Source organism: Nilaparvata lugens, chromosome 12 (genome assembly GCF_014356525.2).
Source record: "Nilaparvata lugens isolate BPH chromosome 12, ASM1435652v1, whole genome shotgun sequence".
In the NCBI taxonomy this organism is placed as follows: Eukaryota; Metazoa; Arthropoda; class Insecta; order Hemiptera; family Delphacidae; genus Nilaparvata; species Nilaparvata lugens.
The window spans coordinates 12,885,688-12,897,881 of record NC_052515.1 but is presented as its reverse complement, the minus strand read 5'-3'; the positions used below and the strand labels follow the sequence as shown (position 1 = coordinate 12,897,881).

The 12,194-nt window shown below is 38.1% G+C and overlaps 1 protein-coding gene across 1 annotated transcript in view; it reads left to right on the top strand.

Annotated features, from left to right (window-relative positions):
- LOC111048596 (teneurin-m) overlaps positions 1-12,194 on the top strand; it is an 82,507-nt gene that overhangs the window by 58,979 nt on the left and 11,334 nt on the right. Inside the window, exons 27-31 of the mRNA XM_039438900.1 lie at positions 1,157-1,414; positions 3,149-3,377; positions 5,227-5,350; positions 5,532-5,727; positions 10,895-11,089. Of these exons, the coding sequence (XP_039294834.1) occupies positions 1,157-1,414; positions 3,149-3,377; positions 5,227-5,350; positions 5,532-5,727; positions 10,895-11,089 (1,002 nt within the window). The remainder of the gene's footprint in view (positions 1-1,156; positions 1,415-3,148; positions 3,378-5,226; positions 5,351-5,531; positions 5,728-10,894; positions 11,090-12,194) is intronic.

Here is a 12,194-nt window from a genome sequence, read left to right as displayed (position 1 = left end):
AATATATTAATAACGTTGCTCATGACTTCAAAGATTGAGAATGAATTTTATGGGAGATAATTCATCATTCATTATTTATTGATTCAAGATACACAATTATTCATTTAAATAATTGAGGGAGGACCAACCGGCACAGCCGAAACTGTTTCTTCACCAAATTTGTATATATATGCTAGTCCAGAAAGTAGTTACCGGTACAGTCGACTTGGAATGTATTCCAAATAATTGGGCTGCAACTTGAGAAACGGATAGTGAATATCTCAGTTATTAGAAATATTTTCCTCCAATATGCATTATTAGCTGAATTCCAAGACAATGGGAGTTCGGGGATCTACAAGTATCAGTAATCGAGCTACAAATCTATTCGTCCATCCGGTTTTCCTCATCATGATTTATCCAACAAGATTGAATTACAACATTTAGCTATTTTTTTTTCTTCTGATTTTTCTCAATATGATTCTTTTCAAAGATATCCGACCTTCAGAAATTATTAGAAATAAATACTGTAATTTTGAGAATAGACAATACCCTGAGTCAATAACTAGAGCTTCAATTCTTCTAGCATTGAGTGAGACATGTAGAGCTTCAGCCGACGATGAAAAATCTTTATCATTTTCAAACATGAGCAAGACTAAAATCAATAAATCAATAGTGTTATAGAAAACTTTGTGTGTTTTCAACATTCTACATCTCTTGAGAAGTATTGAATTCGTCGACGTTTCATAATCGTACGTCGAAATGAAGCTGTTGGTTACTGGGAGCTGTAAAATCTCCTGATCTTTTATGTAATCTCAAACATGCCAGATTAAACTTTTACTTATCCACCATCATTTCCCTGTTAATTTAGGTCACCAGTTGAACGCTTCATCATTCCTCTTGTAATTACTTGAACTATTCAATATATTCTACTGTCAATTCATATACCTATTTTAGGATCTATCATTTTTCTGCGAAACTACAATTTTTCCTTCTCCATTCTCTTTCTCTCAAGCGTTGATTTCATGGATCGATTTTCATTTTTCTATCATTTCAACAATAATTCATCCTTCATTCTTGCCACTCCACTTTTCCGTTTCCTAGTCTAATTATAACAATTTTGTATTGCTTTTTCGTATTTCTGCCACTAATTCCTTGTTTGCCTTCGGCGTTTTTGCAGATACCAGTTTGACGGCAACGCGCGCATATCGGGCATCGACGTGGACATAGACGGCAAGCAACTGCCGCAGCTGCGTGTCAAGTACAGCCAGAACCTGGGCATGCTGGAGGGGATGAGCGACCTGCGGGTGTACCGAAACACGTTCAACCGCTCCGTGATGCAGGACGCCGGCAACGAGTACTTCACCATCACCGACTATGACCAGCATGCGCGAGTCAAGGCTGTGCTTATCAATATCAAATCGTTCGACGTGTTCAGGTATAGTTGTTGAAGTGATTCTCTTGGTGTGATATAATTATGTGTGATAATATGGGATAATAATACATGGAAAAGAAAAAAAATCTCTTGAAATTTAAGCTAAAAATATCCTCAGAATTTTTTGTTCGAAATCCTACAGTCATCATTCAATACTTCAAATAACAAAAATTTACATTCAGTATGGTTGTTGAAGTGATTTTCTTGGTGTGAGAGATAATATATGTGATAGAATTCTCTTTCTCTTCGTACACCTTCTGTTTCCCTTCCAACTCCTCCACCTCCACCTCCTCCTACTCCTTCTCTTTTTATCAATGACTTTTATTGTTGTATTTTGTCATGTCAATCGTATCTAATTTCTTCCTTCTTCTCCTCCAGCTCTTCTTATTCTTTCTCCTTCATTCTCCTCCTCAGTCTCTCCATCCTACTCAACCTACTTCGGCTTCTGTTGCTTCACTTCCTCCTCCTTCTGTTTTTCCTTTACCTCCTCTTCCTCCTATACTCCTGGCTATAAGCCAGTAAATATTGTAAAATACATAAAGAACTCTTATCTAACCTAATCTAATCCTATTTCTGTATCTCTACCACCTCTCTGTCTCCTCCTTCTTCTCCTCTACCACCTCCTTCCACTCCTTCTGCGTTTTCTTTACCACAACTTCCTCCTCCAGGCCCTCCTTCTCATCCTCATCTTTCTCCTTCCCTCTTCTTCTCTCACACACCCTCCTTCTACTTTTATCCCTCCTCATTCTTTACCTCAACCTTCTCCTTCTCACCCTGTTCCTCTACAACCATCCTCCTTCCTTCCCTTCTACGTTTTCTTCACTACCACTTCCTCCCCCTTCTTCCTCATCTAGACCCTCCTTCTCATCCACCTCTTTCTCTTCCCCCCATCTTCTCTCACTCACTCTCCTACTCTTATTCCTCCTCGTTCTCCTCATACTCCATCGTCAACCTTTTCCCCTCTACTCATTCTTCCATCTCTTTTCTCTTCCTCCTCCTCCTCCTCCTCCTCCTACTCTTCTTCAACATCTGTACTATGTATTTCACTACTTAATCATCATTCTCTTCCTCCTCCTTCTCTTATTTACACTTCTCCCACTCCTTCTGTCCTACGAAAACCTACTTTTTCACCTCTTCTCACTTGCACTTCTCCTACACCTCCTTCTCTTATTCCACCTGCTTCTCCTCTCCCCTATAGAGAGAAGAGAGAAGATAACTGTGTGCTTCTACCTGTCTTTCATTAAGACCTAGATAAGATATAAATCTATTCAACACAGTTAATCATATGTAATACAATAAACAGTTGAACATCGTCATAGAGATATAATTAATACAACGCGCTTATACTTGTATTTATACAATAATTTGTAGGTGCTAATATACAAATTATAAGTGCCAATATCTGTGCTAACTCTGTAGTAGGCCTTCGCAGCAAGAAAGCTGTATAAACTACTTGTGAACCTGATAACAACAAGCCAATTCCAACTGACTGTACCTATAACATGAATCTCACTATAGAATTGATTTCAACTTATTGACATTGTGTACGAGTCTTTTGAAATATCCAATTTATAATGTTTATTTTCTTATGTACTCGAGATGGACCTAGTAATTCTCGTGAATATAATTGATTTCCTCTTTTTCACGATGAACCAGTCCAATTTATAATACATTTCTCCTTATGCACACGAGATGGACCCAGTAGTGTTCAATGTCTCTTATGTTTGTGATTCATAGGATGGACCTGGAATACAACACGCGCGGCCGTATCAGCGCCACTAAGCTGGTGATTGGTCGCACCTCCAGCCAACAGAAGATGGCCTACAGCGCCGACGGGCACATCCTGGAGGTGACGGGCACCAACGAGTGGAAGTACACCTACGACGAGAACGGAAACGCTATCTCGGTCACCGAACAAGGACAGAAACTCACGCTCGGCTACGATGCTGGTGATAGGGTCGTTCAGGTTCGTATCAAAGTTTCTTACTTTCCTTGTCCTATTACCATAGGTAAGGAAAGTATTTCTTTCCGGAAAAAAATTAAGGTACCCCAATTTCTAAATTTCTATACGTTTCAAGGTCCCCTGAGTCCAAAAAAGTGGTTTTTGGGTATTGGTATGTATGAGTGTATGTGCGTCTGTGTACACGATATCTCATCTCCCAATTAACGGAATGACTTGAATTTTGGAAATTAAGGTCCTTACAATATAAGGATCCTACACGAACAATTTCGATGAAATGCAATTCAAGATGGCGGCTTAAATGGTGAAAATGTTGTCAAAAACAGGGTTTTTCGCGATTTTCTCGAAAATGGCTCCAACGATTTTGATCAAATTCACACCTAATATAGTCATTGATAAGCTCTATCAACTGCCACAAGTCCCATATCTGTAAAAATTTCAGGAGCTCCGCCCCATCTATGCAAAGTTCGATTTTAGATTCTCAATTATTAGGCTTCAGATACAATTCAAACAAAAAATTTCAAGTGGAAAATATTGAGCATGAAAATCTCTACAATTAATGTCTTGTATCATTTTCACCTAAAATTGAAAATAAGCTTGAAATTCGAGATAATGTGATTATTAAATTGCAAATTGTTTGCAACTGTTTATTCTATTAAATCATCAACTATGAAGAGATAGCAGACCTCGTGTGTCTCCAGCGTATTGTCCTGTCACCAGGTGGCTCAGATCTTTAAATAGTAGACTTGAGATGCGCGTGAACACTAGTGTCAGGTGATCATTTTTTATAACGGCAAGGAAAGTTGTGTGAGTGCGCCACACCAGATTTTTTGACATAGTCATTCAATTTCAACTGTTTTCCATGCATGGAATCATGCCGGAAAACAGCTTATTGTAGAAGAAATAAACATAAAATCTTATTACAGTATACTGTATAGTACGCGTCCCGTAGCTTTGTCTCCGTGACTTTGAAACGGCTTATTGGCAAGGTATGGTTTGCGGGGTATTATTCACGGCTTTTCAAAAACCTCAGGCTTCAGAGACCTTGGATTCCTAGATGGAGGAAGCTCCCTACAGAGGTTCCTTGAAGTAAGCTCCCTACACACATGGCTTTCATGGGATTTATTTATTTATTTAATCATTCAGAATGACACAACTTACAGAAAAGTGCCACAGGCTTACGCCCAAAACGGTTCCAATGAAGGAGTAATGTAAACACATAAATGAAGGAGTTGAAACGTATCACCAACAATGGAAAGAGCATCTTCAACGTATGTCAGCTGATAGGCTGTGTTGTGCCAAAGAAAACTTCTATACTAGATTGTATATTCTGTGGTTGTGCTAAAAGAACGTATCACCGAAAAGCTACTTGTGTATCTTTTCGGATGCAACACGTTGCTTTTGGAAATATACCAAAGAGCATTTGTTGCTTATGGAAAGATACATAAAATGTTCGATGTTTTTGAACTGGTATTATTGTAGTCTAGTGTCCCCCTGCTGATAGGCAAAGCTACAGGAGGACCCGGACTGTAACTCAACTACATTTTGTGCAGAAACAATCATACTCATACGTGGAAATAGCGTAACCAAACATGTTGTGTCATGAAACTCTATTGTAAACTCACATTAGGGAAGAAAAGTGAGACTTCTTCTTCCGGAGGGGGAAACGTATGGAGCCCGCGGCGAAGGCAATGGTGAACAATTTCCCCGAGAGAAGAATCACTTTTGTTCCGTGATGTTCGCAACATGCTTTCTGTCCCTAAATTTATAGAGATATATTGTTCAATCTTTCTTCATAGTAAAATGTATTATCTATTATCAGTTAATAATTGAAATGTGGCATGACTTTTGACAGGTGGGAGATGTGGAGTTGAACGGGTATGACGCGAGAGGATTCGTGGTGCGACGCGGGGAAACCAAGCTCAGATACAACGAGCGTGGTCAACTGAGTCATGCTACCGAGCGAGACCGATTCACAGGTAGGTGTACTTCTCAAACTTTTAATTACTCATGAGACTGATTAAATCAGTAAATTTTACAGGTTGATACAGATTAAGACAGAGAATGGCTGCTAGTAAAACTGCTAGATTAAAACTTGAACTTAAATAATCGTGTATTGTTGTCTCATTAATTCAATTGTATTCTATTCTGGTTGTTTAGCGTGGTACCGTTACGACGACCGAGGACGGTTGTTGGCGATGCAGGACGCACAGGGCAACACGACACAGCTGTTGTATGCGGATCCACACAACCCCGACCACGTGACTCATCTGCACTACCCCAAGACGGGCCGCACCTTCCGCTATCTCTACGGCGAGAAGGGCTGGCTGGTAGCCGTCGAGACATCCGAACAGAGGTTGGTTGAATTTTTAAGTTGGATTTGATTAGCACCCGGTTTCTAGGACTCGAATTTGTTTATGACTCAAATTGTTTTATTCATAAAATATTACATATTCACAAAATATAAAAGTGTTATAAATTACATGAATAAATTCTCCCTGCCTGGATGATTTGTCCGTGTGCAGGGAGGAGTCGCAAATTATCAGACAGAGGGCAAACACTAGCAATAATAAAATAAATTACAAACTATGAATATTAAAAAATTTGAAAGAATAATAAGAGAGTTTATTTTAATAATAAATTTTAACTAAATTATGATCATTACAAATGCCTTCCGATGAACTGAATTTATGATAAACAATTTGAACTCATCCAATGTTGTACTGATGTATTGTACAGCGTAGTCTTCAATCAATCATTTATTTTTACAAAACATACATACGGTACATAAAAAAGTCAAAAACTATAAACTAACTCAAAGCTAAAGAGAAAAAGTGACAGTTTAAAATTCATTTTTTGACAGTAAATTCGTTCCTATGGTAGCTAAATCTATCAAATATGCTCTCAACAATTCTTTGAATTTTTATCTATCACGTTCATGTCTTCTGCAACCTGGGAGACAATCAATAAATTTTATTTCCATGTACGTTGGACTTTGTTTATATTTTTCCTTAATGTGTTTCTTTATTGTAAAATTATTTTTATTTCTTGTGTTGTAATTATGTATATCTACTTGCCGTGGGAATTTAGGTTCGTTAGTTCCATTACAAAAGAATGTTCAACTTAAACTCAATTAACATAAATCAATTTAAACTTATCTTATATTTTATTTCTGTATCATTATTTGAAATGTCTTCCATTTAATTCAATCTATGATGATCTCAATTTGAACTGATCTAATGTTGTATTCTATTATGGTTGTTTAGCGTGGTACCGCTATGACGACAGAGGACGGTTGTTGGCGATGCAGGACGCACAGGGCAACACGACACAGCTGTTGTATGCGGATCCACACAACCCCGACCACGTGACCCATCTGCACTACCCCAAGACGGGCCGCACCTTCCGCTACCTCTACGGCGAGAAGGGATGGCTGGTAGCCGTCGAGACATCCGAACAGAGGTTGGTTGAATTTAGAAGTTAGATTATTCAATTAGCACCCGGTTTCTAGGACTCGAATTAGTTTGGGACTCATATTGGTTTAGGTTTCTAGGACTCGAATTAGTTTGGGACTCTTATTAGTGTAGGTTTCTAGGACTCGAATTAGTTTGGGACTCTTATTAGTGTAGGTTTCTAGGACTCGAATTAGTTTGGGACTCTAATTAGTGTAGGTTTCTAGGACTCGAATTAGTTTATGATTCTAATTAGTTTAGGTTTCTAGGACTCGAATTTGTTTGATTCTTCTAATTAGTTTAGGTTTCTAGGACGATTCTTGAATCTAAAGGACCTAATAGGATCTACTAAAACCTATAGATTTAATATAGATAGATTTGAGTGTCCTTGATACGAGGTCTTGTTTTCTCTATCTACAGTTTATTCCAAACTACATAAAACAGTCACTATCCCTCATATTCTATGGATTTTGCTCTCTAGTTTCTACCTGAATTCTCTCTTTTTCTCCTCTGTATTATCTTACTTACTCTGAATAATCTTATCGTAATTTAAATTGTATTTCATCTCCAATCGTTATAGAATAAATTCTGTTATAGAATTTATAGAATAAGTTGTATATATATTGTACATTATATTAACTCATGTGATTTTAATTATCCACTGCATACTGCCATAGATAAACAATAGCGTAAGTATATATCCCATGGTATAGGGAATTTATGTCGCAACTTTTACTGTTATCTCAAGCCGATTACTGTCGATTATTGTCAATTTTTACTGTTTTGTTGGGGTGAGAGTGTAGGAACGGCACAATTTGAGAGACTACCAGCGTCACACAGCTGCATGGGAAAGAACTACGTGAACTATCGGCTTGGGATAACAGTAAAAGTTGCGACATAAACGCCCTATACCATGGGATATCTACTCACGCTATCGTTTCTCTATGATACTGCTGTATATTATTGAAAGTTGATTACCCTGATCTACTTTCAGCCTACTCCATTTCATTAATCAATGATTTGATCTTATTTACCTGTATAATTATTTTACTTTATCAATTTTCAGTTTTTTCTCTCAAATCTTCATATTAATTAAAAACTTTTACAATATTTTCATTTACAAATTAATCCTCAGTTAAATTAATGAAATTAACGTTTTGGTAGAGAGTTAGTGGGAAGGATAATATTGAATATTCTTTCCAAAGAATGGACATTGATATGTCCAAAGCTCCGCCAATTTATTTAGATGCATAACAATATTATCTATAGCTATTACCAATTGCTTTTTTCATATCATAAGCAGTTCAATAGTTATTTGTGCAACTAGTGCGCAAAGTGACAGTTTGCTGCACCGAAAGAAACGTTTACGCCCGAGCCGTAGGCGAGGGCGGAATGGTTTCTTGAGTGCAGCAGAGGAACTTTGCGCACGTATTTCACATTAAGTTTTTCCTACAGTTACCATTGAATATGAAAGTGGGTAATTATGGGTAAAATTGCCTGAAATCCATCAAATAACTTAGTAGTGTTTGAATGGCGGGGGCAGCTGTGTGGTGTGTGCTGTGGTGGCACTGTGCTGTTGCTGTCCTCGATATAAATATAATAGTAATAATTAGCGCGTTGTGCTTCGTTGCACCTCTGCTCACTATAGCAGCCACAGCAGTCACTGTTACCAACTTCATTTTGATTTGCTGCACTGTTGCTCCATATAGCCTACTAAGTATTTTGCGTTGCCATGTTGCAAATCTGGAGTGCAGAAAAATTTTTCCCGCACTAGAGCGGAAAAAGTGATTCTTTGCGTTCTGTAATCAGTGCAGCAATGGCCACTTTGAAACGGCTTATTGGCAAGGTATGGTTTGCGGGGTATTATTCACGGCTTTTCAAAAACCTCAGGCTTCAGAGACCTTGGATTCCTAGATGGAGGAAGCTCCCTACAGAGGTTCTTGAAGTAAGCTCCCTACACACATGGCTTTCATGGGATTTATTTATTTATTTAATCATTCAGAATGACACAACTTACAGAAAAGTGCCACAGGCTTACGCCCAAAACGGTTCCAATGAAGGAGTAATGTAAACACATAAATGAAGGAGTTGAAACGTATCACCAACAATGGAAAGAGCATCTTCAACGTATGTCAGCTGATAGGCTGTGTTGTGCCAAAGAAAACTTCTATACTAGATTGTATATTCTGTGGTTGTGCTAAAAGAACGTATCACCGAAAAGCTACTTGTGTATCTTTTCGGATGCAACACGTTGCTTTTGGAAATATACCAAAGAGCATTTGTTGCTTATGGAAAGATACATAAAATGTTCGATGTTTTTGAACTGGTATTATTGTAGTCTAGTGTCCCCCTGCTGATAGGCAAAGCTACAGGAGGACCCGGACTGTAACTCAACTACATTTTGTGCAGAAACAATCATACTCATACGTGGAAATAGCGTAACCAAACATGTTGTGTCATGAAACTCTATTGTAAACTCACATTAGGGAAGAAAAGTGAGACTTCTTCTTCCGGAGGGGGAAACGTATGGAGCCCGCGGCGAAGGCAATGGTGAACAATTTCCCCGAGAGAAGAATCACTTTTGTTCCGTGATGTTCGCAACATGCTTTCTGTCCCTAAATTTATAGAGATATATTGTTCAATCTTTCTTCATAGTAAAATGTATTATCTATTATCAGTTAATAATTGAAATGTGGCATGACTTTTGACAGGTGGGAGATGTGGAGTTGAACGGGTATGACGCGAGAGGATTCGTGGTGCGACGCGGGGAAACCAAGCTCAGATACAACGAGCGTGGTCAACTGAGTCATGCTACCGAGCGAGACCGATTCACAGGTAGGTGTACTTCTCAAACTTTTAATTACTCATGAGACTGATTAAATCAGTAAATTTTACAGGTTGATACAGATTAAGACAGAGAATGGCTGCTAGTAAAACTGCTAGATTAAAACTTGAACTTAAATAATCGTGTATTGTTGTCTCATTAATTCAATTGTATTCCATTGAATTCAATCTATGATTATCTCAATCTGAAGTGATCTAATGTTGTATTCTATTCTGGTTGTTTAGCGTGGTACCGTTACGACGACCGAGGACGGTTGTTGGCGATGCAGGACGCACAGGGCAACACGACACAGCTGTTGTATGCGGATCCACACAACCCCGACCACGTGACCCATCTGCACTACCCCAAGACAGGCCGCACCTTCCGCTATCTCTACGGCGAGAAGGGCTGGCTGGTAGCCGTCGAGACATCCGAACAGAGGTTGGTTGAATTTTTAAGTTGGATTTGATTAGCACCCGGTTTCTAGGACTCGAATTTGTTTATGACTCGAATTATTTTAGGTTTCTAGGACGCTTTTTGAATTTATTTAACGGACTATAAAACCTATAGATTTGAATGTCCTTGAGACCGGGCTCTTGATTTATCTATTAACATTATATTCTACACTACATAAATAATCTTCTCATAATTTAAATTGTATGTTATCTTTAATCGTTCAATATTCCTCTAGTGCACACTTGAAATTAAGTTATTATTAAACGAGTGTAATGAGTTCTTACTGATGACTAGAGCCTAGAATCGTTGTGGTTTTCTGGGTTTGTTCGACGATTACTTTCGATTGCTTTCCTCAATCAACTTGAAATTTCAACACATACCGGTATTTTTGAACTATTAAACAGATCGAGTTCGTTGGCCAACGAAATTGACTCACTGCTTCCTCCTTTTTGAGGATATAACAGGATTACATTGAAAGTACATGGGACAGCTAATTGGATGGACGGGCTTATCCCATCATACCTGTCAAACAAGAACAAGGATACTGTTTCAAAGAAACTAGTTTATTGTCTCATATGATGATAAAACTCCTAATAGTACAAACAATGCAATCTGATCGTTATTATGAGATCTAATTATATCGCACTGGTTCAAAGTATCAGTTTGTTTGCTATTTCGGTTTAGTTGAGGTTTAACTAACTGGACTTGGATATACAAATCGATTCATATATACTAGAAGCTACTTAATAATTTACAAGGAATCTAACTCTCATTATTCTCTTTTCTGTTAGATTCTACGTGGCTTCCGACCAGAACGGTTCTCCTCTGTCTCTGTTCGACACGAATGGAAACATCATAAAGGAGATCAAGAGAACTCCTTTCGGTCGCATCATCCGCGATTCAAACCCTGACTTCCTGCTTCCGGTCGACTACCAGGGTGGAATTCCCGATCCTCTTACTGGGTTGCTCTATCTCAATAAGAGATGGTGAGTATTCAGTGGTTCGAATTTATGATGAAATAAGAACACACATATATCGTCAAAATCTACATTTTTATTTGGTACAGGACCATGGTTTAAATTTATTTCTTGTACTACTGATGTCGTGGTTTTGGTTGAAATATTCAGTTGTTCTATCTTTCTCTCTATTCTCTTTACTTCATTCTCTTCTCCTTATTCATCACCTTTTTCCACCAAAGTTTGGATTGATCATTGATATTAGTCTCTCTTCCTCTATCTGTCTCTCCTCTTTTAAGCACTCTCTCTAAATTTTCCTCACTCTCTCACTATGCCTCTTCTCTCTCAATTAGTTTCTCACCCTCTCAATTAGTTTCTCACCCTCTCTCTGTCTCTTCTCTCTTAAGCACTCTCTCACTCACAAGGAGCACTCTCTCACTCACTTAAGCACTCTCTCACTCTCTCTCACCAGCAAAGGAATACTTGTACCTTTTAATAAGTTCGTTCAACGATTATAACCTTTTTAGAATTCAATTTTGTTTGCTAATCAAATGAAAAGTGGAACAACAATTGAACGAGCATAGTGAGCTCTCACTGAAGACCAGAGGCTCGAGTTGTCAGTTTTTCGGTTCAAATAAAAATTCTATTATTGTCATAAACAAACATTGATTGCATAGCCATAGACGAAAGTCATTAGACAAAAGGGTTTGTTCAAAGATTACTTTCGATTGCTTTTATCAGGCAACTTTTTATTTGAACCGATATACATACAGTTAATAATAATAATATCGAGTGACCCAGGCTCAGGTCTGGAGTTTTCAGGTCGCAACTGATCAATTTCAGGGCCTCTGACATGACCTTACGACTGCTTTTTAGGCAGCCGGGACCGACGACTTAACGTGTCCTATATACATACAGAGTTCTTTGGCCGAAAAAAAGACCGACTCATTCGTCCTTTTTGAGGATATTTTATTTATTTTTCTCTGTCGTGTGACCCATTGGTGTTACATAATGACCCATTGGTGTTACATAACTTTGAGGATATAACAGAATAACAATGAAAGTGCATGAGAAAAGATGTGTATTAATGTCTTATCATGTAGCTGAGTTTTGGTTTGTGTTTTTGGGAGTTATC